The sequence below is a fragment of the Oncorhynchus mykiss genome, chromosome 28 (assembly GCF_013265735.2).
Source record: "Oncorhynchus mykiss isolate Arlee chromosome 28, USDA_OmykA_1.1, whole genome shotgun sequence".
Lineage (NCBI taxonomy): Eukaryota > Metazoa > Chordata > Actinopteri > Salmoniformes > Salmonidae > Oncorhynchus > Oncorhynchus mykiss.
Window position 1 is genome coordinate 30,320,456 of NC_048592.1, and position 25,809 is coordinate 30,346,264.

At 41.4% G+C, this 25,809-nt stretch overlaps 1 protein-coding gene across 1 annotated transcript in view; it reads left to right on the forward strand.

Moving 5' to 3' along the window:
* The window catches only part of LOC110508911 (CREB-regulated transcription coactivator 1), a 53,020-nt gene extending 36,536 nt beyond the window's left edge, over positions 1-16,484 (forward strand). The window contains exons 6-13 of the mRNA XM_036966686.1: positions 2,780-2,865; positions 5,063-5,097; positions 5,657-5,868; positions 6,085-6,200; positions 6,536-6,721; positions 10,136-10,219; positions 11,269-11,437; positions 15,099-16,484. Coding sequence (XP_036822581.1) covers positions 2,780-2,865; positions 5,063-5,097; positions 5,657-5,868; positions 6,085-6,200; positions 6,536-6,721; positions 10,136-10,219; positions 11,269-11,437; positions 15,099-15,307 — 1,097 coding nt within the window. The 3' untranslated portion in view covers positions 15,308-16,484. The remainder of the gene's footprint in view (positions 1-2,779; positions 2,866-5,062; positions 5,098-5,656; positions 5,869-6,084; positions 6,201-6,535; positions 6,722-10,135; positions 10,220-11,268; positions 11,438-15,098) is intronic.
* Positions 16,485-25,809: the final 9,325 nt, after the last annotated feature.

A 25,809-nucleotide genomic window follows, 5' to 3' on the forward strand; every position in this document is an offset into this window, starting at 1 on the left:
GATTGCCTTGCGGAGGGAATAGCTACACTGTTTGTATTTGGTCATGTTTCCGGTCACCTTGCCCTGATTAAAAGCAGTGGTTCGCGCTTTCAGTTTCATGCGAATGCTGCCATCAATCCACGGTTTCTGGTTTGGGAATGTTTTAATCGTTGCTATGGGAACGACATCTTCAACGCACGTTCTAATGAACTCGCTCACCGAATCAGCGTATTCGTCAATGTTGTTGTCTGACGCAATACAAAACATATCCCAGTCCACGTGATGGAAGCAGTCTTGGTTTTTCCAGCCCTGGTTGCACAATCGATATGCTGATACAATTTAGGGAGTCTTGTTTTCAGATTAGCCTTGTTAAAATCCCCAGCTACAATGAATGCAGCCTCCGGATATATGGATTCCAGTTTGCAAAGAGTCAAAGTTCGTTCAGAGCCATCAATGTGTCTGCTTGGGGGGGAATATATACGGCTGTGATTATAATCGAAGAGAATTCCCTTGGTAGATAATGCGGTCAACATTTGATTGTGAGGAATTCTAAATCAGGTGAACAGAAGGACTTGAGTTCCTGTATGTTGTTGTGGCCAGACCACGTCTCGTTAAGCATGAAGCATACGCCCCCGCCCCTGTTCTTACCAGAAAGATGTTTGTTTCTGTCGGCGCGATGCGTGGAGAAACCAGCTGGCTGCACCGGCTCCGATAGCGTCTCTCCAGTGAGCCATGTTTCTGTGAAGCAAAGAACGTTACAGTCTCTGATGTCCCTCTGGAATGCTACCCTTGCTCGGATTTCATCAACCTTGTTGTCAAGAGACTGGACATTGGCGAGAAGAATGCTAGGGAGTGGTGCACGATGTGCCCGTCTCCGGAGTCTGACCAGAAGACCGCTTCGTTTCCCCCTTTTACGAAGTCGTTTTTTTGGGTCGCCGGCTGGGATCCATTCCGTTGTCCTGGGTGAAAGGCAGAACACAGGATCCGCTTCGCGAAAGTCATATTCTTGGTCGTACTGATGGTGAGTTGACGCTGCTCTTATATTCAGTAGTTCTTCTCAACTGTATGTAATGAAACCTAAGATGACCTGGGGTACCAATGTAAGAAATAACACGTAAAAAAACAAAAAACTGCATAGTTTCCTAGGAACGCGAGGAACGGGAAGCGAGGCGGCCATCTCTGTCGGCGCCGGAAGCCCTAATCTATGGATTTCACATGACTGGGAATACAAATATGCATCCGTTGGTCACAGATACCTTTAAAAAATAAAGTAGGTGCTTGGATCAGAAAACCAGTTGGTATCTGGTGTGACCACCATTTGCCTTATGCAGTGTGACATCTCCTTCACATATAATTGATCAGGCTGTTGATTGTGGCCTGTGGAATGTTGTCACACTCCTCTTCAATGGCTGTGCGAAGTTGCTGGATATTAGCGGGAACCGGAACATGTCGATCAAGGGCATCCCAAACATACTCAATCAGTGACATGTCTAGTGAGTGTGCAGGCCATGGAAGATCTGGGACTTTTTTTAGCTTCCAGGAATTGTGTACAGATCCTTGCGACATGGGGCCGTGCATTATCATGCTGAAACATGAGGTGATGGCGGTGGATGATTGGCACGACAATGGGCCTCAGGATCTCATCACGGTATCTCTGTGCATTCAAATTGCCATCATTAAAATGCAATTGTGTTCGTTGTCTGTAGTTTATGCCAGCCCATACCATGACCCCACCGCCACCATGGGGCGCTCTGTTCACAATGTTGACATCAGCAAACCGCTTGCCCACACAACGCCATACATGAGGTCTGCAGATGTGAGGCCTGTTGGACGTACTGCCAAACTCTCTAAGAAATGAACATTCAATTCTCAGGCAACAGCTCTGGTGGACATTCCTGCAGTCAGCATGCCAATTGCACACTCCTTCAAAACTTGAGACACCTGTGGCATTGTGTGACAAAACTGCACATTTTTTAGTGGCCTTTTATTGTCCCCAGAACAAGATGCACCTGTGTAATTATCATGCTGTTTAATCAGCTCATTGATATGCCTAAAGACAGATCTGTCAGGAGGATGGATTATCTTAGCAAAGGAGAAATGCTCACTAACAGGGATGTAAACAAATTTGTGCACCACATTTTTGAGAAATAAGCTTTCTGTGCGTATGGAACATTTCTGGGATCTTTTATTTCAGCTCATGAAAGATTGGACCAACACTGTACATGTTGCCTTTGTAGTTTTGTTCAGTGTAACATTACCATTAGTTCATCATTAGATTTGGGTCTTCTTTCTGGTCAGGTGGTTAACAAAAACTCTTGGCCCTACAATGCCCCATTGCTCTGTTTCCAGTTTGTAGGTTTAATAATGATTTTTTAATCCAGCGCAAATTTAATTAACTCTGTCATTATGAGGAAGGTGATATACAATGTATTGATGTTGAAATATTTCTTCATGGCTTTGCCGGCTACCTTTTATTGTACTATTGAATACTTCAGCCTTTGTCTTTAAAGGCTGTAGACATTACTCATAGGATGAATATGAATATCCAAGTGATTCTCAATGTGACATACTAATGGCTGTCTGACGCGTATTCCTTTTATTGAGAAACTCGTTTGAAAAATAATATCAAATTCCTTCATGTATTGATTTAATTTTCCTTTCACTGTTATGGCAAGATGAAAAATAAGGGTATTTCAATATGTATTTTTTTTTTTTTTTTTAATTCTAGATAATTAGATGAATTAAACTCCCTCTCATTTTCTCTCTCTTTCTCCCTCTCGTCCTTTCTTTTCCTCTCCAGTGCTTCTGCTTCATGTACCAGGGCCAGAAGACACAGAATCAGATATGGACAAAGACGAACAAAAACAGAACTGGGATGGCAAAAAGGTAAAGTGCACTCAGATCTGGTGATATATCTTAACTCCATTGTTCTACAGCTCTGAGTTCTACTGTATTGTTCTACAGCTCTGAGTTCTATTGTATTGTTCTACATCTCTGAGTTATATTGTATTGTTCTACATCTCTGAGTTCTATTGTATTGTTCTACATCTCTGAGTTCTATTGTATTGTTCTACAGCTCTGAGTTCTATTGTATTGTTCTACAGCTCTGAGTTCTATTGTATTGTTCTACAGCTCTGAGTTCTATTGTATTGTTCTACAGCTCTGAGTTCTATTGTATTGTTCTACAGCTCTGAGTTCTATTGTATTGTTCTACATCTCTGAGTTCTATTGTTTTGTTATACAGCTCAGGGTTCTATTGTATTGTTATACAGCTCTGGGTTCTATTGTATTGTTATACAGCTCAGGGTTCTATTGTATTGTTATACAGCTCAGGGTTCTATTGTATTGTTATACAGTTCAGGGTTCTATTGTATTGTTATACAGCTCAGGGTTCTATTGTATTGTTATACAGTTCAGGGTTATATTGTATTGTTATACAGCTCAGGGTTCTATTGTATTGTTATACAGCTCAGGGTTCTATTGTATTGTTATACAGTTCAGGGTTCTATTGTATTGTTATACAGCTCAGGGTTCTATTGTATTGTTATACAGTTCAGGGTTCTATTGTATTGTTATACAGCTCAGGGTTCTATTGTATTGTTATACAGCTCAGGGTTCTATTGTATTGTTATACAGCTCAGGGTTCTATTGTATTGTTATACAGCTCAGGGTTCTATTGTATTGTTATACAGCTCAGGGTTCTATTGTATTGTTATACAGCTCAGGGTTCTATTGTATTGTTATACAGTTCAGGGTTCTATTGTATTGTTATACAGCACTGAGTTATATTGTATTGTTATACAGCACTGAGTTATATTGTATTGTTATACAGCCCTGGATTATATTGTATTGTTATACCGCACTGGATTCTATTGTATTGTTATACAGCACTGAGTTATATTGTATTGTTATACAGCCCTGGATTATATTGTATTGTTATACCGCACTGGATTCTATTGTATTGTTATACAGCACTGAGTTATATTGTATTGTTATACAGCCCTGGATTCTATTGTATTGTTATACAGCACTGGATTCTATTGTATTGTTATACAGCTCAGGGTTCTATTGTATTGTTATACAGCACTGGATTATATTGTATTGTTATACAGCACTGGATTATATTGTATTGTTATACAGCACTGGATTATATTGTATTGTTATACCGCACTGGATTCTATTGTATTGTTATACAGCACTGGATTATATTGTATTGTTATACAGTTTAGGGTTCTATTGTATTGTTATACAGCACTGGATTCTATTGTATTGTTATACAGCACTGGATTGTATTGTTATACAGCACTGGATTATATTGTATTGTTATACCGCACTGGATTATATTGTATTGTTATACAGCACTGGATTATATTGTATTGTTATACAGCACTTGATTCTATTGTATTGTTATACAGTTTAGGGTTATATTGTATTGTTATACCGCACTGGATTATATTGTATTGTTATACAGCCCTGGATTATATTGTATTGTTATACCGCACTGGATTATATTGTATTGTTATACAGCACTGGATTCTATTGTATTGTTATACAGTTTAGGGTTCTATTGTATTGTTATACAGCACTGGATTATATTGTATTGTTATACAGCACTGGATTATATTGTATTGTTATACCGCACTGGATTATATTGTATTGTTATACAGCACTGGATTCTATTGTATTGTTATACAGTTTAGGGTTCTATTGTATTGTTATACAGCACTGGATTCTATTGTATTGTTATACAGCACTGGATTATATTGTATTGTTATACAGCACTGGATTATATTGTATTGTTATACAGCTCAGGGTTCTATTGTATTGTTATACAGCTTAGGGTTCTATTGTATTGTTATACAGCACTGGATTATATTGTATTGTTATACAGCACTGGATTATATTGTATTGTTATACAGCACTGGATTATATTGTATTGTTATACAGTTTAGGGTTCTATTGTATTGTTATACAGCTCAGGGTTCTATTGTATTGTTATACAGCTCAGGGTTCTATTGTATTGTTATACAGCTCTGAGTTCTATTGTATTGTTACTGAGTTGTCATTTTTATTTTGCCCTCAGAATGTCTCATCAAGGTCCAAGGTCCCAGGAATCAAGTGAGTACTTCCACAGACTAAAATCGAACCATCCTGACTTCAGTATAGCTTTGTGAAAGGCTGATTACGACAGCCCACGACAGTTTGCAGTTTAGTGATGATTATATTTTTTTCCAACTGATGTTTTGGGACATCATTGACATACTTCAAGAAGTGTTGTGGAGCCAGTGAGTTCTGGCTGTCTAGGATGTTATTGTTACTGTTATTTTGAGAATGTGAACAGGGTCCCTTGCAGAAATGTTAGTACTGGGCTTATTAGAAAACAATTGGAGGCAATTTCCCTTCATTTCCTTTGGGGTCATGTTGAAAACATGAAGAGAAGTGTATATCTGGAAAACATTTGCTGGTAACGCTTTATGCACAACTTCCTGTCCAGCTCGAAGGACCATGTGAAAACCCACAGTGGAAATATTGCTGAAGTCGGGGAGGGGGGTATTCTCATTTATCTTCCTATGTTATTTTACATACACTGCAGCAGCCTGTGAAATCTGCTGACTGTGCATATAATACCGCTACTGTCATTATGGGGATACCAATCATATGTTTTTTATATTTTCAGCATATTCCCGTCTCCAGATCAGGAGCTGACTGTGTCACTGATGCCTTCAGCCCAAAACACGGGCGGCGGCTCCCTGCCTGATCTGACCAACATCCAGTTCCCCCCTCCGCTGCCCACCCCCCTGGACCCCGAGGACTCTACCCTCAGCGCCTACAATAGCACGGGAAACCTGGCCACCAGCCACTCATACAGCTTCAGTTCCACCAGCCAAGGTGACCTCTCAGTCCTCCACCTTGCAGAACCATAGATGTATAGAGTTTGGAAACACAGTTAGAAATTCTGAATTTTCATGTTGGCACCAGAAGTTGGGAGATGATGTCACCACATGGCAAACAGTTGGCTTATATCTTATATACGTCTCTTAGTCACTAGCTTTCTATGACAGTTGGGATTTTGAAAGATATGTTTGCTGTTTTGTGTCCCAGCAGGACAGACCACAGCCCAGCAGGGCAGGCAGGACAACAACATGGTCAACCAGGACTCCCAACAGCACCAGTCCCTACAGCTCTCCCCCACCCTGTCGCCACCCCTCACCCTCGCCCAGGTAGTCAGTACCGTACTCTTCCCTTCTAGCATTGCGATTGTTACATTTCTGAATTACTTTTCTAGTATATTTACAATGATTGTACTCTGTAGTGGTTTCCCCCCCTCTTTGAATGTATTTAAAGTAAGTTGCTATGGATAATTGGAGCACCAGTCAAATGATTAGAAGGTAATATACCAGGAGCCTTCAGAGATTCTGAACATCCAAGAGTGTTTCTAAAATTGGGGATTGTACTAAGTTTAGCCATCGCTCTACTTTCGATCACATTTCTGTGGACATCATTTTCAGGTTTTCCCCACTGACTCATTTAGAACTCCTATGTCCATCTGTCTCAGGCGGAGACCATAGACACCATGACACTGGAGGCACAGTTGTCCCAGTACACGTTCTTCAGCCAGCCCTCTTCTCAACAACAACAACAGCAGCAGCAGATCACTCAAGGACTGACCAGGCTGGTCCAGCTACCCTCCCCTCTGAACACCTCTTCCAGCCAGACACAGAACTCCATGGATATGAACTCGGTAAGCTTACCTTCTCAAACCCTTCCCTCTTCAAAACTTTCCTTATCCTACACTCCTGTCCATAGGAAAAGATAGTGCTGAAACCGACTTAGTGTTCCTACACTATTTAACAAAATGTAGTTTTTCCTGTTAAGCTATCTTTGGTTTGATCTTGAAGTCAATGGGACTAGTCTTCTATAAGCAAGATGGCTCTGTGCAGACCAGTCAAGTTCTTCCACACCGATCTCGACAAACCATTTCTGTATGGACCTCGCATTGTAATGCTGAAACAGGAAACTGTTGCAAAAAAATTGGAAGCACAGAATTATCTGGAATGTCATTAAACGCTGTAACGTTAAGATTTCCCTTCACTGGAACTAAGAGGCATGGACCATGGAAAAACAGCCCCAAATCATTATTCCTCCTCCAACAAACTTTAGTTGGCACTATACATTGGGGCAGGTAGCGTTCTCCTGGCATCCACCAAACCAAGAGTCGTCCGTCGGACTGCCAGATGTTGAAGCGTGATTCATCACAGAGAACGTTTCCACTGCTCCAGAGTCCAATGGTGTCAAGTTTTACAACACTCCAGCCGATGCTTGGCATTGCGAATGGTGATCGTAGGCTTGTGTGCGGCTGCTCGGCCATGGAAACCCATTTTATGAAGCTCCCGACGAACAGTTCTTGTGCCGACATTGCTTCCAGAGGCAGGTTGGAGCTCAGTAGTGAGTGTTGCAACCGAGGACAGACGATTTTTACGCGATTACACTCTTCATCACTCGGCGGTCCCGTTCTGTGTGCTTGTGTGGCCTACCACTTCGCGGCTGAGACATTGTTGCTCCAAGATGTTTCCACTTCACAATAACCACACTTACAGTTGACCGGGGCAGCTCTAGCAGGGCAGAAATTTTACGAACTGACTTGTTGGAAAGGTGGCATGCTATGACAGTGCCACTTTGAAAGCTCTTCAGCACTTCAGTACAGGCCATTCTGCTGCCAATGCTTGTGTATTGAGATTGCATGGCTGTGTGCTCGATTTTATACACCTGTCAGTGACGGGTGTGGCTGCAATAGCCGAATCAACTATAATCAACAATATAGTGGAGCATACATTTTCAGAAAGGAGCCAGTCAGTCAGCTAACCAGTAACCCAGCCAGAAACCCAGCCAGTAACCCAGCACATCAGCCAGCCAGTAACCCAGCAGGTCAGCCAGCCAGTAACCCAGCAGGTCAGTCAGCCAGTAACCCAGCAGGTCAGCCAGCCAGAAACCCAGCAGGTCAGTCAGCCAGTCAGCCAGTAACCCAGCAGGTCAGCCAGGCAGTAACCCAGCAGGTCAGCCAGCCAGTAACCCAGCAGGTCAGTCAGTCAGTAACCCAGCAGATCAGCCAGCCAGTAACCCAGCAGGTCAGCCAGGCAGTCAGTCAGCTAGTCAGTAACCCAGCCAGTAACCCAGCAGGTCAGCCAGCCAGTAGCCCAGCAGGTCAGTCAGCCAGTAACCCAGCAGGTCAGCCAGCCAGTCAGTCAGCTAGTCAGTAACCCAGCCAGTAACCCAGCAGGTCAGCCAGTCAGTCAGTTACTCAGCAGGTCAGCCAGCCAGTCAGTCAGCTAGTCAGTAACCCAGCCAGTAACCCAGCAGGTCAGCCAGTCAGTCAGTTACCCAGCAGGTCAGCCAGTCAGTCAGTTACTCAGCAGGTCAGCCAGCCAGTCAGTCAGCCAGCCAGTAACCTAGCCAGTAACCCAGCAGGTCAGCCAGCCAGTCAGACAATTTGCCAGTCAGTGAGTCTAACTAAAATATGATCCTGTATTAGGGCTCTTTCCCCCAACAGTACCGCAGTAGGGCTGGGTCTTCGGCCAATCAGTCTCCAACATCTCCAGTCTCCAATCAAGGCTTCTCACCTGGAGGCTCGCCTCAAGTAAGGGCGTGAGAGCAAAACCCACTGACTGTATACACTGTTTTTCCATCGTGGTTCTGTTTTCGTCGCCGGCTGGGCCCTTTGGCTGCCCCTTTCGGCTGCTCTTGTGCCACCAACCCCCTGCCACCCCCATCGTCGTGTCTCGCAGTGTCACTGATCCCGTTCTCCTTGCTGCTTCTCTGTGTCTGCATCCTAAGTGGCCTCGTAGCATAGGCACCAAAATGACACACGTTAGCCAGTTGGTTGAGTTAGGAAAATGTACTTGGTAGTTAACATTTAGCAACCAGAGATAGCCTTGAGTTTTAAATCCCTTTTAGCCTAGAGTTTTGAATCCCTTTTAGCCTAGAGTTTTGAATCCCTTTTAGCCTAGAGTTTTGAATCCCTTTTAGCCTAGAGTTTTGAATCCCTTGTGTATTGTGAAAAAACAAGAAGGAACAGGTTCCCTCCACAAGGCCCTATAGGCTAGATGTACGCTGTAAGTTCTATATAAGTTTATAATATAAACAAACGAATCGAACTGAACATAACATTGAACAACTAAGTCATCTCTTGTTAGAGGAATCATAAAAGCTTTCACTCAGTATCTAGGCTACTAGCTAAATGCTTCGGTTGGCTTTGCCCATCGCTTCTTTCTGTCACCTAGACGGCTCACCTACAGTGTTGTGGGTTACATGGGGTGCAACAGACAGTCCATGTGCCGTTATCATGCCCTTGCCCGCTGTTCTTTTGGCAGGGCACAGATAATGTGGTTCTGAACTGAAAGGGGCATGGCGAAGGCTGCCTTACTGAGTCTGCCTGTGAATATAATCCAATTATTTATACATTAAGGCAGATGATGAAAGCGGAAACATTTTCAGCTTTTATAAGAACATGAAATTATAACATCAAGAGGATTACTGGATGATTTGAATGTTTTTGAAATTCTAGCTTTACCCACAAAAGGGATTTCCATATGATTTCATTCTATTTCATGATTTTATTTGATCTAAGTTATTAAGAATTCTTAGTACAAGACATGCATGGTAACCAACTCCATACAACATTGTTGGTTGTGGGTTGATGACATTTATGAAGTTCTTTTGAGTAGTATTCAGTGCATGTTAACATTGGCTGGTTGGGCACATAACAGCAACATCTGTCGAATCATCTTTAAAGGTGAGATGGGCAGGCTACTATGATGACTTAATTAATCAACTAATGGATGAGATTGAGGTTGATTGCACAGCCAATGAATTGATGGGCTTGCGAAACATGATTCCTGCTGTGTTTGTACTGTGTCATGCTTTATCTATTGTCTAGGCAGCAGTATGTTATTGTTTGTTTTCAGGATTGCAGATGTGTGCGGTGATTTTGGTGTTGCCTGAACCCAATGGTTTGATGTGAATGTCTTGTGAATTGTGACAATTCAGTTACAGTTGTGGTGTGATTGTGCTCTCTATCTGCTCTTCCTTTCCTGTGTTTTGTCCCTGTACATTACTATCATGGGATTGTTTTTAACAAGGGGATATGCTTGTGTTCTAGCACCACTCCATATTGGGTAGTGTATTTGCTGACTTCTATGACCAGCAACTCACATCCAGACAGACCAGTGCTCTCTCCCAACAGGTAAGGCTTAACATCCTACCTCAGAACTAATTATGCAAGCTAATATTAGTTACTTTTGATATGGCATTATATGCCAATATCTTAGTATCAAAGCACAGTATATTAATACAGGGTTTCCCAAACTCAGTCCTCAGGACCCCAGGGGGGGCATGTTTTGGTTTTTGCCCTAACACTACACAGCTGATTTAAATAATAAACTAATCATCAAGCTTTGATCATTTGAACAAGCTGTGTAATGATAGGGCAAAAACCAAAAGGTGCACCCTTGGGGTCCCCAGGGCCAAGTTTAGGAAATGCTGGATTAATAGGTTTCCATTTTTACCCGTTGTACTGAATCTTTATATTGACCATTTGGCACCTGTTAATAGTAGAGAAATGAGCCCTTGTCATTGAGTGTTGGCTAACCTCATGTACTGTGTTGGCTAGCCTCGTACTGTGTTGGCTAGCCTCATGTACTGTGTTGGCTAGCCTCATGTACTGTGTTGGCTAGCCTCATGTACTGTGTTGGCTAACCTCATGTACTGTGTTGGCTAGCCTCGTACTGTGTTGGCTAGCCTCATGTACTGTGTTGGCTAGCCTCATGTACTGTGTTGGCTAGCATCATGTACTGTGTTGGCTAGCCTCATGTACTGTGTTGGCTAGCCTCATGTACTGTGTTGGCTAGCCTCATGTACTGTGTTGGCTAGCCTCATGTACTGTGTTGGCTAGCCTCATGTACTGTGTTGGCTAACCTCATGTACTGTGTTGGCTAACCTCATGTACTGTGTTGGCTAACCTCATGTACTGTGTTGGCTAGCCTCATGTACTGTGTTGGCTAGCCTCATGTTCTGTGTTGGCTAACCTCATGTACTGTGTTGGCTAACCTCATGTTCTGTGTTGGCTAGCCTCATGTACTGTGTTGGCTAACCTCATGTACTGTGTTGACTAACCTCATGTTCTGTGTTGGCTAGCCTCATGTACTGTGTTGACTAACCTCATGTACGGTTTTGACTAACCCCATGTTCTGTGTTGGCTAGCTTCATGTACTGTTTTCTTTGTTCCTCGAACAGCTGGAGCAGTTCAACATGACAGACAACAACAGTCTGTACGGCCAGGGCTCCACCCTCGACTACTCCCAAGCAGCCATGATAGGTTTGATGGGTAGCCACGGCAACCTGCAAGACTCCCAGCAGCTGGGCTACAGTAGCCATGGCAACATCCCCAACATCATTCTCACAGGTACTATTCTGCCACACCAGGTAGCTCACTCAAGCCTCTGCAAAGCTAGGCAGTAGAATAGAGCTCACTTAATGTAAACACTCTCTCAATACAAATATCTAACTTTTGTTATGTCTAGGGGTCCAATGCATGCCTTGCTCTACCATAAGCTGTCTGAATGTTTGCATTTAGCATGAAAGTGAGTGTAAGCAGACTGGCTCTAACCAGAATAGAAAGAGGAGTGTGGGGCCCCAGTGCACAACTGAGCAAGAGGACAAGTACATTAAGAGTGTCTAGTTTCCTCAAAGGGAAGCTTTATTAAATAGTCCTGGCAAAACGCCCGTCTCAACGTCAACAGTGAAGAGGCGACTCAGGGATGCTGGCCTTCTAGGCAGAGTTCCTCTCTCCAGTGTCTGCGTTCTTTTGCCAATCTTAATCTTTTCTTTTTATTGGTCAGTCTGAGATATGGCTTTATCTTTGCAAATCTGCCTAGAAGGCCAGGATCCCAGAGTCGCCTCTTCACTGTTGACGTTGAGACTGGTGTTTTGTGGCTACTATTTAATGAAGCTGCCAGTTGACGACTTGTCTGTTTCTCAAACTAGACACTCTAATGTACTTGTCCTCTTGCTCAGTTGTGCACTGGGGCCTCCCACTCCTCTTTCTATTCTGGTTGGAGACCAGCACTGTTCTGTGGAGGGAGTAGTACACAGCTTTGTACGAGATCTTCAGTTTCTTGGCAATTTCTCGCATGGAATAGCCTTCATTTTTCAGAACAAGAATAGACTGACGAGTTTCAGAAGAAAGTACTTTGTTTCTGGCCATTTTGAGCCTGTAATCTAACCCACAAATGCTAATGCTCCAGATCCTCAACTAGTCTAAATAAGGTCTGTTGTATTGCTTCTTTAATCAGAACAACAGTTTTCAGCTGTGCTAAAAATAATTGCAAAAGGATTTTCTAATGATCAATTAGCCTTTTAAAATGATAAACTTGGATTAGCTAACACCACGTGCCATTGGAAAACAGGAGTGGTGGTTGTGATAATGGGCCTCTCTACACCTTTGTATGTTATTTTAATGGACAAAAAAAAATGTGCTTTTCTTTTAAAAAACAAGAACATTAATAAGTGACCCCAAACTTTTGAACGGTAGTGTATGTATGTACAGTACCAGTCAAAGGTTTGGACACACCTACTCATCAGTCTTTTGGTGCTTTTTGGCAAACTCCAAGCGGGCTGTCGTGTGCCTTTTACTGAGGAGTGGCTTCTGCCTGGCCACTCTACCATAAAGGCCTGATTGGTGGGGAGATGGTTGTCCTTCTGGAAGGTTATCCCATCACTACAGAGGATCTCTGGAGCTCTATCAGAGTGACCATTGGGTTCTTGGTCAACTCCCTGTCTAAGGCTGTTCTCCCCTGATTGCTCAGTTTGGCCGGAAGGCCAGCTCTAGGAAGGGTCTTGGTGGTTCCAATGTTCCTCCATTTAAGAATGACCTTGGGGACCTTCAATGCTGCAGACATTTTTCGTTACCCTTTTCCAGATCTGTGCCTCGACACAATCCTGTCCCGGAGCGCTACAGACAATTCCTTCGACCTCGTTTTTGCTCTGACATACACTGTCAACTGTGGGACCTTATATAGACAGGTGTGTGCCTTTCCAAATCATGTCCAATCAATTGAATTTACCACAGTTTGTAGAAACAATTTGTAGAAACATCTCAAGGATGATCAATGGAAACAGGATGCACCTGAGCTCAATTTCGAGTCTCATAGCAAAGGGTCTGAATAAGGTATTTCTGTTTTTTATATTTTATACATTTGCAAACATTTCTTTAAACCTGTTTTCACTTTGGCATTATGGGGTATTGATGAGGGGCAACAATTTTATAACAAAATGTCAAAAAAGTCAAGGGGTTTGAATGCACTGTATGTGCGGTGTGTTCTTTGATATTATCGCGGTCCACAAACAAACGCTATATGTGCATACTGCCAACGCCCATCCCTACAGGCTCTGGAGCCTGAGAAGGAGGAGCATCTTCAGACAGTATTCTTTACAATGTCCTGGAAACCCAAAAACCTTTCAGCAGCAGATAAATTAAATAAAATTGATGTATTTATAAAGCCCTTCTTACATCAGCTGATGTCACAAAGTGCTGTACAGATATACTATAATGTCCAGTTTCTTTGACTTTTCATTCCTATGTGCATTACAATTAATCACATGTACAATAAACACCATAAAATTCACCTTCACAATTAGCATTTCAGTTTCCCTCAACTGTTTAGCAACACTCTGAATCTAAAGATTCAGTGGAGCATCCACCGCCATATCTTCAGCTCCCCTCTCTCCTTCAACTATTTCACTTGCCTCCGTGTAGGAGACCTGCTGCATAGCCCTGACCCTCCGTGTAGGAGACCTGCTGTATAGCCCTGACCCTCCGTGTAGGAGACCTGCTGTATAGCCCTGACCCTCCGTGTAGGAGACCTGCTGTATAGCCCTGACCCTCCGTGTAGGAGACCTGCTGTATAGCCCTGACCCGCCGTGTAGGAGACCTGCTGTATAGCCCTGACCCTCCGTGTAGGAGACCTGCTGTATAGCCCTGACCCTCCGTGTAGGAGACCTGCTGTATAGCCCTGACCCTCCGTGTAGGAGACCTGCTGTATAGCCCTGACCCTCCGTGTAGAAGACCTGCTGTATAGCCCTGACCCTCCTTGTAGGAGACGTGCTGTATATACTCCTTTACCCTAACTGGGCACTCCGGGGAATTGGGAACGTGGTTGCCGGGCTGACAGGCTATTCAATCCATGATACCTCTCTTCTCACTGATCACCTGCCTATCACTTGCACCTGTGAGCAATTACTTATCAATCCACCTGCTCTCTCAGCACCTGGCCTGGTTTCTGATGCCCCCTAGAGGTGGGAAGTGGAAGTGGAATGTTTACCTGTGCGCCTAAGCAGTTCATTCCTAACACTAGCTAAATTAATTAAGTTGAGGTTTTCTGTATTTATTTTCATTTTACTTTACTTGACACTCAATTGTAGTTTAATCTAGTACAGGCTTAACTGAATGAACAACAAAGACGGAATGCAATATGACATTTTATTAAATAGTTTGGGGAATGGCCCTGTCACCGAGGGAAGATCCTCGGAGCCAGATGATGTGATGGCAGGTAGCCCAATGCGGGACTGCTGGCATCGAAACCCCCCGCTGGGGGGAAAGGAGTTCCATGGACAGGGCTTCAGGTTATTATAGCTGGTGGTGTTGGGGAGGTGGATGATTGTCGAAAACTGTTGCTGAGAAACAGCAAGTGAGAGTGCATGGGTAAATTGACATACATCCCAAGATTTATGCCCATTGGTTGAGAGAGAGGAAGGTGATAATTGCAAGAATGAGCCCATAGATTGAACAGCAAATGTGAGGAATGTGCATTATTGTGTCATGCTGATGATAATGCGTTTGTATTCATTCCCACAATGCCCGTAGAATAGGAAACTAAGTGAATTATGTTATGCTTAATGGATAAAGTTAAACAAGCATTCAGACCAGCCTTCCTGATTTGAACATTCGTAAACTACATTTATTGGCTGTTCCTTGAAATATTTAATGAGATGCTATTCTTTGGGGTAAACACAACAGGAAGACCCTGACCTCTCCTCTCATCTCTCTTTACTCATGTATGTTTTAGCCACCGGAGAGTCACCACCCAGACTGTCGAAGGGGTTGTCTTACAGCTCTCTGTCTGCTGACATCAGCTTCGACGCGGACTCTCAGTTTCCCTTGGATGAGCTGAAGATCGACCCTCTGACCCTGGATGGGCTGTACATGCTCAACGATCCTGACATGGTCCTCACTGACCCCGCCACGGAAGACGCCTTTCGGATGGACCGGCTTTAGAACCGCTGCCAAGTTGACTGACTGTCTCGGAGGAACCCGGCCTGAGGGGAGAGGGATATTTTGGGAGTGTGGTAGCTCGTGGCTAGGCCCCAGCTGTGCAGTGTATTCATCCCACACTCCCACCTCCCTTCACCAGCCACCCCTTTCTAAGAGCCATGGTAAGATGAGCTAGTAGGGAAATGGTCGACAGAGTATGCTTTCTCCCTTCCTGATGGAAAAGATGGAAGGGCGACATTGTCATGTTTGGTGGATATTGCGCTTAAGGTTCTGCCTGTGACCAGTCTGTGCTAACCACATACATCCCTTAACTTGTTTATTTATTTATTTTATTGTATGCCTCCTGCCAGCCTTTCTGTTGGATGCTTTGGTTTTTGTAAAGGAAAACAAAATAGGATACAAACTACATTGGTCTTGACTTCCATTTGAAGACATTCAATTGATTTAAAATCATGTCTGCAGTGGAAACTGCTTATCGTTCTCTCACCTGCCATACTAGATTAGCATGTCTCATTATCACCCATCTGCTTTTTCACAACCGCCCCTCTATTGGCTAATCTTGCCAGTCTCACATTTTCATCAGTGCACTTAATTTAACCGCGCTGTCATTAATTCACACTATACGGTGCCTTCAGAAAGAATTCACACCTCTTTACTTTTTCCACATTTTGTTCTGTTGCGAGATGGGATTAAAATGTCATTTTTTGTCAATGATATACACCAAATGCTCTAATGTCAAAGTGGAAGAAAAATTCTAACATTTTTTTAAAAACTTTATGGAAAATGAAACACTATCTTGATTAGATTAATATTCAACCCCCTGAGTCAATACAGGTTAGAATCACCTTTGGCAGCGATTACAGCTGTGAGTTTTTCTGGGTAAGTCTATGCGATTTGCACACCTGGATTGTACAATATTTGCCCATTATTCTTGAAAAAAGTATTCATATTCTGTCAAGTTGGGTGTTGATCATTGCTATACAGCCATTTTCAAGTCTTGCCGTAGATTTTCAAGCCAATTTCAAGTAAAAACTATAACTAAGCCATTCTATGTCATCATTGTAAGCAACTCCAGTGTATATGGCCTTGTGTTTCAGGTTATTGTCCTGCTGAAAGCTGAATTTGTCTGCCAGTGTCTGTTGGAAAGCAGACTGAACCAAGTTTTCATCAAGGATTTTGCCTGTGCTTAGCTCTATTACATTTTATTTATTTATTTTTTTTAAAGCTCCCTAGTCCTTGCTTATGATGAACATACCCATAACATGATGCAACCACCACCATGCTTGAGTGGTACACAGTGATGTGTTGTGTTGGATTTGCCCCAAACATAACGCTTTGTATTTAGGACTAAAAGTTCATTGTTTACAGTATTACTTTAGTTTCTTATTGGAAACAGGATGCATGTTTTGGAATATTTTTATTCTGTACAGGCTTCCTTCTTTTCACTCTGTCATTTAGGTTAGTATTGTGGAGCAACTACAATGTTGTTGATCCATCTTCACTTTTCTCCTATCACAGCCATTAAACTCTGTAACTGTTTTAAAGTCACCATTGGCCTCATGGGGAAATCTGAGCGGTTTCCTTCCTCTCTGGCAACTGAGTTAGGAAGGACGCCTGTATCTTTTTAGTGACTGGGACTATTGACACACCATCCAAAGTGTAAATAATAACTACACCATACTCAAAGGGATATTCAATGGCTCCTTTTCTTTTTTTTAACCATCTATCAATAGGTGACCTTATTTGGGAACCATTGGAAAAAAAACCTGATCTTTGTGGTTGAATCTGTGCTTGAAATTCACTGCTTGACAGAGGGACCTTACAGATAAACTACAGCGGCTTGCGAAAGTATTCACCCCCACTCGGCATTTTTCCTATTTTGTTGCCTTAAAACCTGGAATTTAAATTGATTTTGGGGGTGCTTGTATATTATGATTTACACAACATACCTACCACTTTGAAGATGCAAAATATTTTTTATTGTGAAACAAACAAGAAATAACTTTGTAGAGCCACCTTTAGCAGCAATTACAGCTGCAAGTCTCTTGGGGTATGTCTCTATAAGCTTGGCACATCTAGCCACTGGGATTTTGCCCATTCTTCAAGGCAAAACTGCTCCAGCTCCAAGTTGGATAGGTTCCACTGGTGTACAGCAATCTTTAAGTCATACCACAGATTCTCAATTGGATTGAGGTCTGGGCTTTGAGTAGGCCATTCCAAGACATTTAAATGTTTCCACTTAAACCACTGAAATGTTGCTTTAGCAGTATGCGTATGGTCATTGTCCTGCTGGAAGGTTAATCTCTGTCCCAGTCTCAAATCTCTGGAAGACTGAAACAGGTTTCCCTCAAGAATTTCCCTAAATTTAGCACCAGCCATCATTCGTTCAATTCTGACCAGTTTCGCAGTTCCTGCCGATTAAAAACATCCCCACAGCATGATGCTGCCACCACCATGCTTCACTGTGGGGATGGTCATCTCGGGGTGATGAGGTGTTGGGTTTGTGCCAGACACAACGCTTTCCTTGATGGCCAAAAAGCTACATTTTAGTCTCATCTGACCAGATCTCTGCTGTGGAGCAGCTGCTTTGCAGCTCCTTCAGGGTTATCTTTGGTCTCTTGGTTGCCTCTCTGATTAATGCCCTCCTTGCCTGGTCTGTGAATTTTGGTGGGCGGCCCTCTCTTGGCAGATTTGTTGTGGTGCCATATTCTTTCCTATTTATTTATAATGGATTTAATGGTGTTCCGTGGGGTGTTCAAAGTTTCAGATATTTTTGTTATAACCCAACCCTGATCTAAACTTCTCCACAACTTTGTCATTGACCTGTTTGGAGAGCTCCTTGGTCTTTATGGTGCCCCTTGATTGGTGGTGCCCCTTGCTTGGGCGGTGTTGCAGACTCTGAGGCCTTTCAGAACAGGTGTGTATATATACTGAGATCATGTGACAGATCATGTGACACTTAAATAAAGTCCACCTGTGTGTGATTGAACTAATAAAATTACTTCTCAAGGTAATTGGTTGCACCAGATCTTATTTAGGGGCTTCATAGCAAAGGGGTGAATGCATATGTTGTTGTTTTTTAAACAAGTTATTTTTTTCATTTCACTTCACCAATTTGGACTATTTTGTCTATTTCCATTACATGAAATTCAAATAATAATCCATTTAAATTACAGGTTGTAATGCAACAAAATAGGAAAAACGCCAAGGGGGATGAATACTTTTGCAAGGCACTGTACATGACCAAAAGTATGTAGACACCTGCTCGTCGAACATCTCATTCCAAAATCATGGGCATTAATATGGAGTTGGTCCCCCCTTTGCTGCTATAATAGCCTCCACTCTTCTGGGAAGGCTTTCCACTAGATGTTGGAACATTGCTGCCGGGACTTGCTTCCATTCAGCCACAAGAGCATTAGTGATGTCGGGCATTGATGTTGGGCGATTAGGCCTGGCTCGCAGTCGGCGTTTCAATTCATGCACGGGGGAATTTTCATGCGGAAACAAGAAAGGGCCTTCCCCAAACTGTTGCCACAAAGTTGGAAGCACAGAATCGTCTTGCATGTCATTGTATGCTGTAGCATTAAGATCTCCCTTAACTGAAACTAAGGGGCCTAGCCCGAACCATGAAAAACAGACCCAGACCATTATTCCTCTTCTACCAAACTTTACAGTTGGTCCTATGCATTGGGGCAGGTAGCGTCTCCTGGCATCTGCCAAACCCAGATTCATCCATCGGCCTGCCAGATAGTGAAGCTTAATTCATCACTCCAGAGAACGTGTTTCCACGGCTCCAGAGGCCAATGGCGGTGAGCTTTACACCACTCCAGCTGACACTTGGTATTGCGCATGCTGATCTTAGGCTTGTGTGAGGCTGCTCAGCCATGGAAACCCATTTCATGAAGCTCCCAACAAACAGTTCATGTGCTGTCGTTGCTTCCAGAGGCAGTTTGAAACTCTGTAGTGAGTGTTGCAACCTAGGACAGACGATTTCTACACGCTGTGCGCTTCAACAGTCGGTGGTCCTGTCTGCGAGCTTGTGTGGCCTACCACTTCGCGGGGGAGCCGTTGCTGCTCCTAGACATTTTCACTTCACAATAACAGCATTTACAGTTGACCAGGGCAGCTCTAGCAAGGCAGAAATTTGACAAATGTACTTGTTGGAAAGGTGCCATCCTATGACGGTACCACATTGAAAGTTACTGAGCTCTTCAGTACAGGCCATTCTACTGCCAATGGTTGTCTATGGATTTTGCATGGCTGTGTGCTCGATTTTATACACCTGTCAGTGACGGGTGTGGCTGAAATACCTGAATCCACTCATTTGATGGTGTGTCCACATCCTTTTGTATATATAGTGCAATTGTATGTTTGGGGTACAGAGATGAGGTAGTCATTTAAAAATCGTGTTAAACACTACTATTGCTCACAGAGTGAGTCCATGCAGCTTATTATGTGACTTTTTATGTGACTGTTTACTCCTGAACTTATTTAGGCTTGTCCATAACAAAAGAGTTAAATACTTATTGACTCAAGACATTTCAGCTTTACCTTTTTAATTCATTTGTAAGCATTTCTAAAAACATAATTCCACTTTGACATTATGAGGTATTGTGTGTAGGTTAGTGACACAAAATCTAAATGTAATCCATTTTAAATTGAGGCTGTAACACAACAAAATGTGGAAAAAGTCAAGGGGTGTGAATACTTTCTGAAGGCACGGTAGTTGTATTTATTGGTGCAGTTTTTTTGACCAGTATTTTACTTTTGGTTTCTTTCCAAACTTGACGTTGCACTTTCAGTCCATAAATTCTGTCAGCGTTTTAGGGTTGCACAACATGTTTTAGTGCTGAAGGGTATACTACAAAGCGGGTTCAATGAGTTAGCCAGCTAACTTGCCTAAATATTCAGAAGTAACTTGTAATTTTTTGTGAAGATAAACTTGAAATGGGCAAGGTCTAATTGACTCAACGACCAAAAATGTATATCTAAGTATAACTTTCTTCATGACCCAGAAAATAAATAGTTATTTCTGGTTGTTTATCAAAGTTACCTGGCTAACTCATTTATGCTGCTTCGTAGTATACCCGTCAGGTAAACAGTTAAGCGGTTTCCTTTGTTGAACAACTAGGAGTGCTAACCCTCATCTTTAGCTTGTGATTGGCCACGGCAACCAAAGTAAGGCCTAAATTCAAGTTAAACAATCCTTGAAAAATCACTTACAACTCTGTTTGTAGAGTTTTCAAAAAAAGGGCTGTCATAGGGTCATTTTTGCACTTTATTCCTGAAATTACATTTAATATTTACTATGGTAGCTGGTTTGGAGATGCAAACAAGATAGACATGAAATCTGAATGAATCACTGTGATAACCAGATTCTGCCTTATAAGATTACATGATATGGAAAGCTAAGATCGCCAATCTCTCCATTATTTTTTTTTTGTAATTGTGCAACTTGTTGAGACAAGCAGTGAAGTGCAAACCTTTATCAAGCATCCCCCATTGTTTTCCAATGCCTAGGCCTGACTTAGATTGGCACTAGTATGAGAATATGAGGTAGGCCTCATTCAAAATGCCGCTAGTGTGAAAATATGACCAACACCGGCCTGAAATTTGCTCTAGGGAGAAAATGACCAAGTTGAACAGGGAGGTGTATCACTGCTTAAGTTGTTATCCACTGCTTTTCACTAGTTACCATTTTGCTTTTCATATTTATATTCACACATTTTGTGAAGTGGTACTGTATTTCCCATGTCAGCCTAATTGTCCAGATTTGTCCCATGTCAGCTTAATTGTCCAGATTTGTCCCATGTCAGCCTAATTGTCCAGATTTGTCCCATGTCAGCCTAAATGTCCACATTTGTCCCATGTCAGCCTAATTGTCCACATTTGTCCCATGTCGGCCTAATTGTCCAGATTTGTCCCATGTCAGCCTAATTGTCCAGATTTGTCCCATGTCAGCCTAATTGTCCAGATTTGTCCCATGTCAGCCTAATTGTCCAGATTTGTCCCATGTCAGCCTAATTGTCCAGATTTGTCCCATGTCAGCCTAATTGTCCAGATTTGGCCAATGTCAGCCTAATTGTCCAGATTTGGCCCATGTCAGCCTAATTTGCTTAATTGGCCCATGTCAGTCTAATTGGTCTAATTGGCCCATGTCAGCCTAATTGGTCTAATTGACCCATGTCAGCCTAATTGGTCTAATTGACCCATGTCAGCCTAATTGAGCCGAGGTATCACATTTCTGGTGCCCTTAAAGTTGTTACTTGTGAATTAGATGCTTTGCTTCCATTAGTTGTCATTTCTAAATTGGATCTTGCTTATGATATCTATGCAAAACAAATTAAATTGATTGATTGAGGACTGAGCGTTATTAGCGATCTAATAGACATAACAAAGTACCTAAACTAAATGACCTTGTTGAATTGTACAGTACCATTTTGATTGCTTTTTCTCAGCAAAGAAATTAGCATGTTGGCATGTTTCATTTGCTACATTTTAATTGACATTTTACTTTGTTTTTACACTTCACGGAGGAGAATTCAAATGATATATTCTGCACGTTGGCTTTGGAAGAAAAAGTAAAAAAGCATGACAAAAGACAAATGCTGCATATATTAGAAAATTGACCCCTTCGTGTGATTCTCATGGATGTGTCGGAGGTAGATTTTACTGCTAAAATGTGATTAATTTCTGACAAGAAGATTTAACTGCCTCTATATTAGAACAGCATTGCTGCAACCAGAATGTATTTAATCACATCTTCCTTCATACAGTATTATCATAATCTTGACACCTTAATTTGCCTCGTGTGTGTGTGTGTGTGTGTGTGTGTCTGTCACATGTTCTCCCCTCATTGTCATTAGCTCTTCAGGCTTTTGTGGATGCATAGTGTCAGAATTTCAGTATTGTTGCAGCTGTAGGCTTTACAGTTTACCTGTTAATAGTTCATGTCAAGTGAGCTTGCTTTTTGTGAGTAATTTCATTGGATGTACCCATGACATTATCCTGCATTTTACTTTGCACTTTCCTCACAACATTAAAGCATTGAGCCCTGGGAATTTTTCACCCCTCTCTCTGAGCGACTGTTATGTGCACTGGACCTGTTTCCCCATGTGTTTGGTCAAACTTGACTTCTTGTTAAAAAAAGAAAGTGTATTTTTTAAAAGCATATGTTTATAGTCTGTATAAACTTAATCAGCTAGTATTTTTTGTGAGGCATCTAATATTGTGACTTTGAAATGCTCCAATTTTGGAAGCCGATATTATAAACTTTGTATTTTTGGATAGATTTCTCACTGCAGAACAGATACGGCTGGTCATGCTCCTGTTGTGCTTCAAGCGTAGCTACAAGTACAATACAAGCAGGGTGAAGTAATCATGTAATTGGGACACAATTAGATGTAACAATTGATGCATCAAAGAGTGCTGTGAGAAACCACTTTAATGGTTAATATTAAAATATGTACTAAAATGTCATAGACAGGAGTGAGAACAGTCATCTTGTTGTGCATAAAGTCTATAAACAAAACCCACTACTATCATATAATATGCACTATTTAACTGTGTCATTCGCTATCTATACTTCAGTACTGTGTGAGTAAATTCACCTTGAAGAAATACCACTAGTTATGTGATTTATATCAGGTATGTGCTCAAATCAGAATTTTAGAATTGACTCCCAATCAATTCATGAGTTCAAATTTGAATTGAATTGGCCACACCCCACAGGATGTAGAATTTGAGTTTGATTGACAGAAAGTAGAATTAAATTCTGTGCAATTCAAAGAAATTCCACTCAGATATAGAACAGTTTTTCACTGAATCTGACAGGTCACACTTCCAGATACCAAAGACTTTTCTCTGGAATCAATGTTCATATTCTATTTTAGTGCATAGAATAGCCAATTATATTTCCACCAACTATTTAATTTGTTTGGCTTATTGGCTTTAGGGCCAACACTAATGCATTCTGGGAAATGTAGTATTTTCCCTATATTTACCTAAATTTAAGAGATTAATGAAATATAATATCTTAGAATATTCGCATTCAGGTTTTGTTGTTTTCCTCGATCATTGATTTTAAGAGTTTCTCCTGAAAACCAATATTTTATATGCATGTATATTATTGGTTACAGATCTGAATGTCAGAACCGTTTTGGCTGCCAGAGTGGTTCTGAATCAGAAGCAGTCCGGATTTCTAATCTTTAGCGCTTGATTTTTACTTTTTGTGGAAATGTTTTCTTTTCCTTTTTCTGATTACTTTGCATGAGTTTCAAGATGAGCTTTTTTCTTATTTTTAGCTTGGTTTTATTTTGTATGTTCTTTTTTTCTATCAAGCACAATGTCATGCAAAAGATTATATTGGAAGAAAGGTGGAATAGATTTTGTTTAAATGTCATTTAATGTTCTGTTACGTTTTTCTTGTATGGTCAATTGTCCATCTTCGATTCGAACAGTGGCAAGGCCTCACACAAACTGAACTGCTATGTCCAAAAGCAACAAAAATACATGTTTTATCAGCCTTTTATTCACATGGAGATGCAATTATCTGGTGTTTGTACTTATACATTTGATCTTCTATGTGTTTATGCGCTAGATGCCCACTGAAGTGTATTCTGTTTGCCGAGTGTATAGATTAACTGTGTATATTGCTTTTCGGTATAAATGTTTTTGTGCTTTATGTGATATGTCAATAGTGAAAATGTGTGTTACATGCACTGAGAATTAATGTGCTGCAGTTTGTCATTGTTCTTCTGTTCTGTTTTTCTGACTTAGTATCGGTTTACCAAATGTTTTTAGACTGATCCAAACTCCGTGTTGCTTAACTGTGTTTTTACAATCAGTTGTCTTTTCTTTAAAAAAGAAATCTGTATTTATGTAGTAAATCTGACTGATTTGAAAGATCTATTATTACTGCCACAATAAGGGGAAAGATGTTGTTTTAATATGAAATGGACCCTTGCCATCCACACAGGATACTGTAAACCAGGGGTCTTCAACCTTTTCATGCCCAGAGACTAGCTTCCAGACAAATCGGCGACCCAGGGACCCCCATCATATGTTAGCAAAAATAAATGTTTTCACGTATTGTCTTATCATTAGGTGACTGATAAGAGCAAGAAGTAATCAACAATTTAAAATAAATAGATTTGGTAGATGCTTTCCACCACCCCACATTCTAATTAGAAGAGGAAGTATAAACTCCTAATATAGCCTATTAGCTAGAAACCCATTTTCGCTAAGGGCAGCTGGTTAAACAAAGTTTAGTTGTGTTTTGGCAAAAATGTATGTCCAAGTCAAGAAAGCTAACCATTTTTATACTGTAGGTATGTCATTTAAAATCAGTTTATTCTGTTGCTTAGTGATATAAATAAATATTTTCGGTGACCCCCTGCAGTACCTTCACGGACCCCCGGTTGAATAACCTTGCTGTAAACCCATCAACTTCCCCGTGACACCAGACAGGTAATCTGGGCAATATTTAAGTATTACATAGCCAAACATGGCCATCTCAACGTTTTAACATACTAGCCTGGCTGCCTGGCTGAATCAGCAGTTGACAGCTTCCCTTAATGTCATGACTGTGACAATGGAGCTGTCCAATGCTGAAACCAACAGATCCAGGCTGTATAGCTGCTAAATAAATAACTGTATTTCCAAGTATTACGTTCATAAATTGTCCCTTTAACTCTTATTTATAGTTCCAGTAATGCACTTATTTGGGAGCACATTGTTATCTGTCCTTCACTAAAATGTGTTTCTGTCAATGTTGAAATAGTCTTCAAATACTCTAATTTCCCACTGCATCTCAAAAGTTACGTTTTCGTTTTGTCTGACTGAGAATTACATGAACTTAAAACTATACACTCGTCTATGAATTGTTTACATTTAGAAAAGGAAAATATTTGAGGAAAATATAAATCGGCTTTATCTTAAGTTTATTTCTCACTGCATAACCTACTGCATTAAGACTGACATGTGACTGACATTTTCAGCTTGATACCTTGAGGTAACTCTTTCTACATGGTACCAAATTTGTAAATATCTCCTTATGATGTAAAAAAAAAAAAAGTATTGATGTGATTTTTTTGCTTTTAGCAAGTATTTAGCTCTGACTAGGTTAGGTTAACCATGTGCAAACACTCTGTGTGACTTAAACCTGCTCACCCAAAGCATCTCCAGTAGGATAAAATGCAGATCTCAATATAATTCTGTAAATGTTTTTATTTATTATAGTGGCAATACATGTAAAAAGGGAAAATCAACCAGACAGATGAAATGGAGAAATCATTGTTTGATCATTCAGGATAGTTACCACAACAACAAAAAAACTAGAAATCCTCTGATATGTGCATTTAATGGGGAATGGCCCACTCTAGTGGTCCCTTTCTCATACAACGGCAGCTAAATTGTAATATAATGTATTTTCTTTTCAGTACTATTACTCAAATGTTGCAACTGTATTTAACTGCAATGTCTGGATACTACACCTACTGTACTCA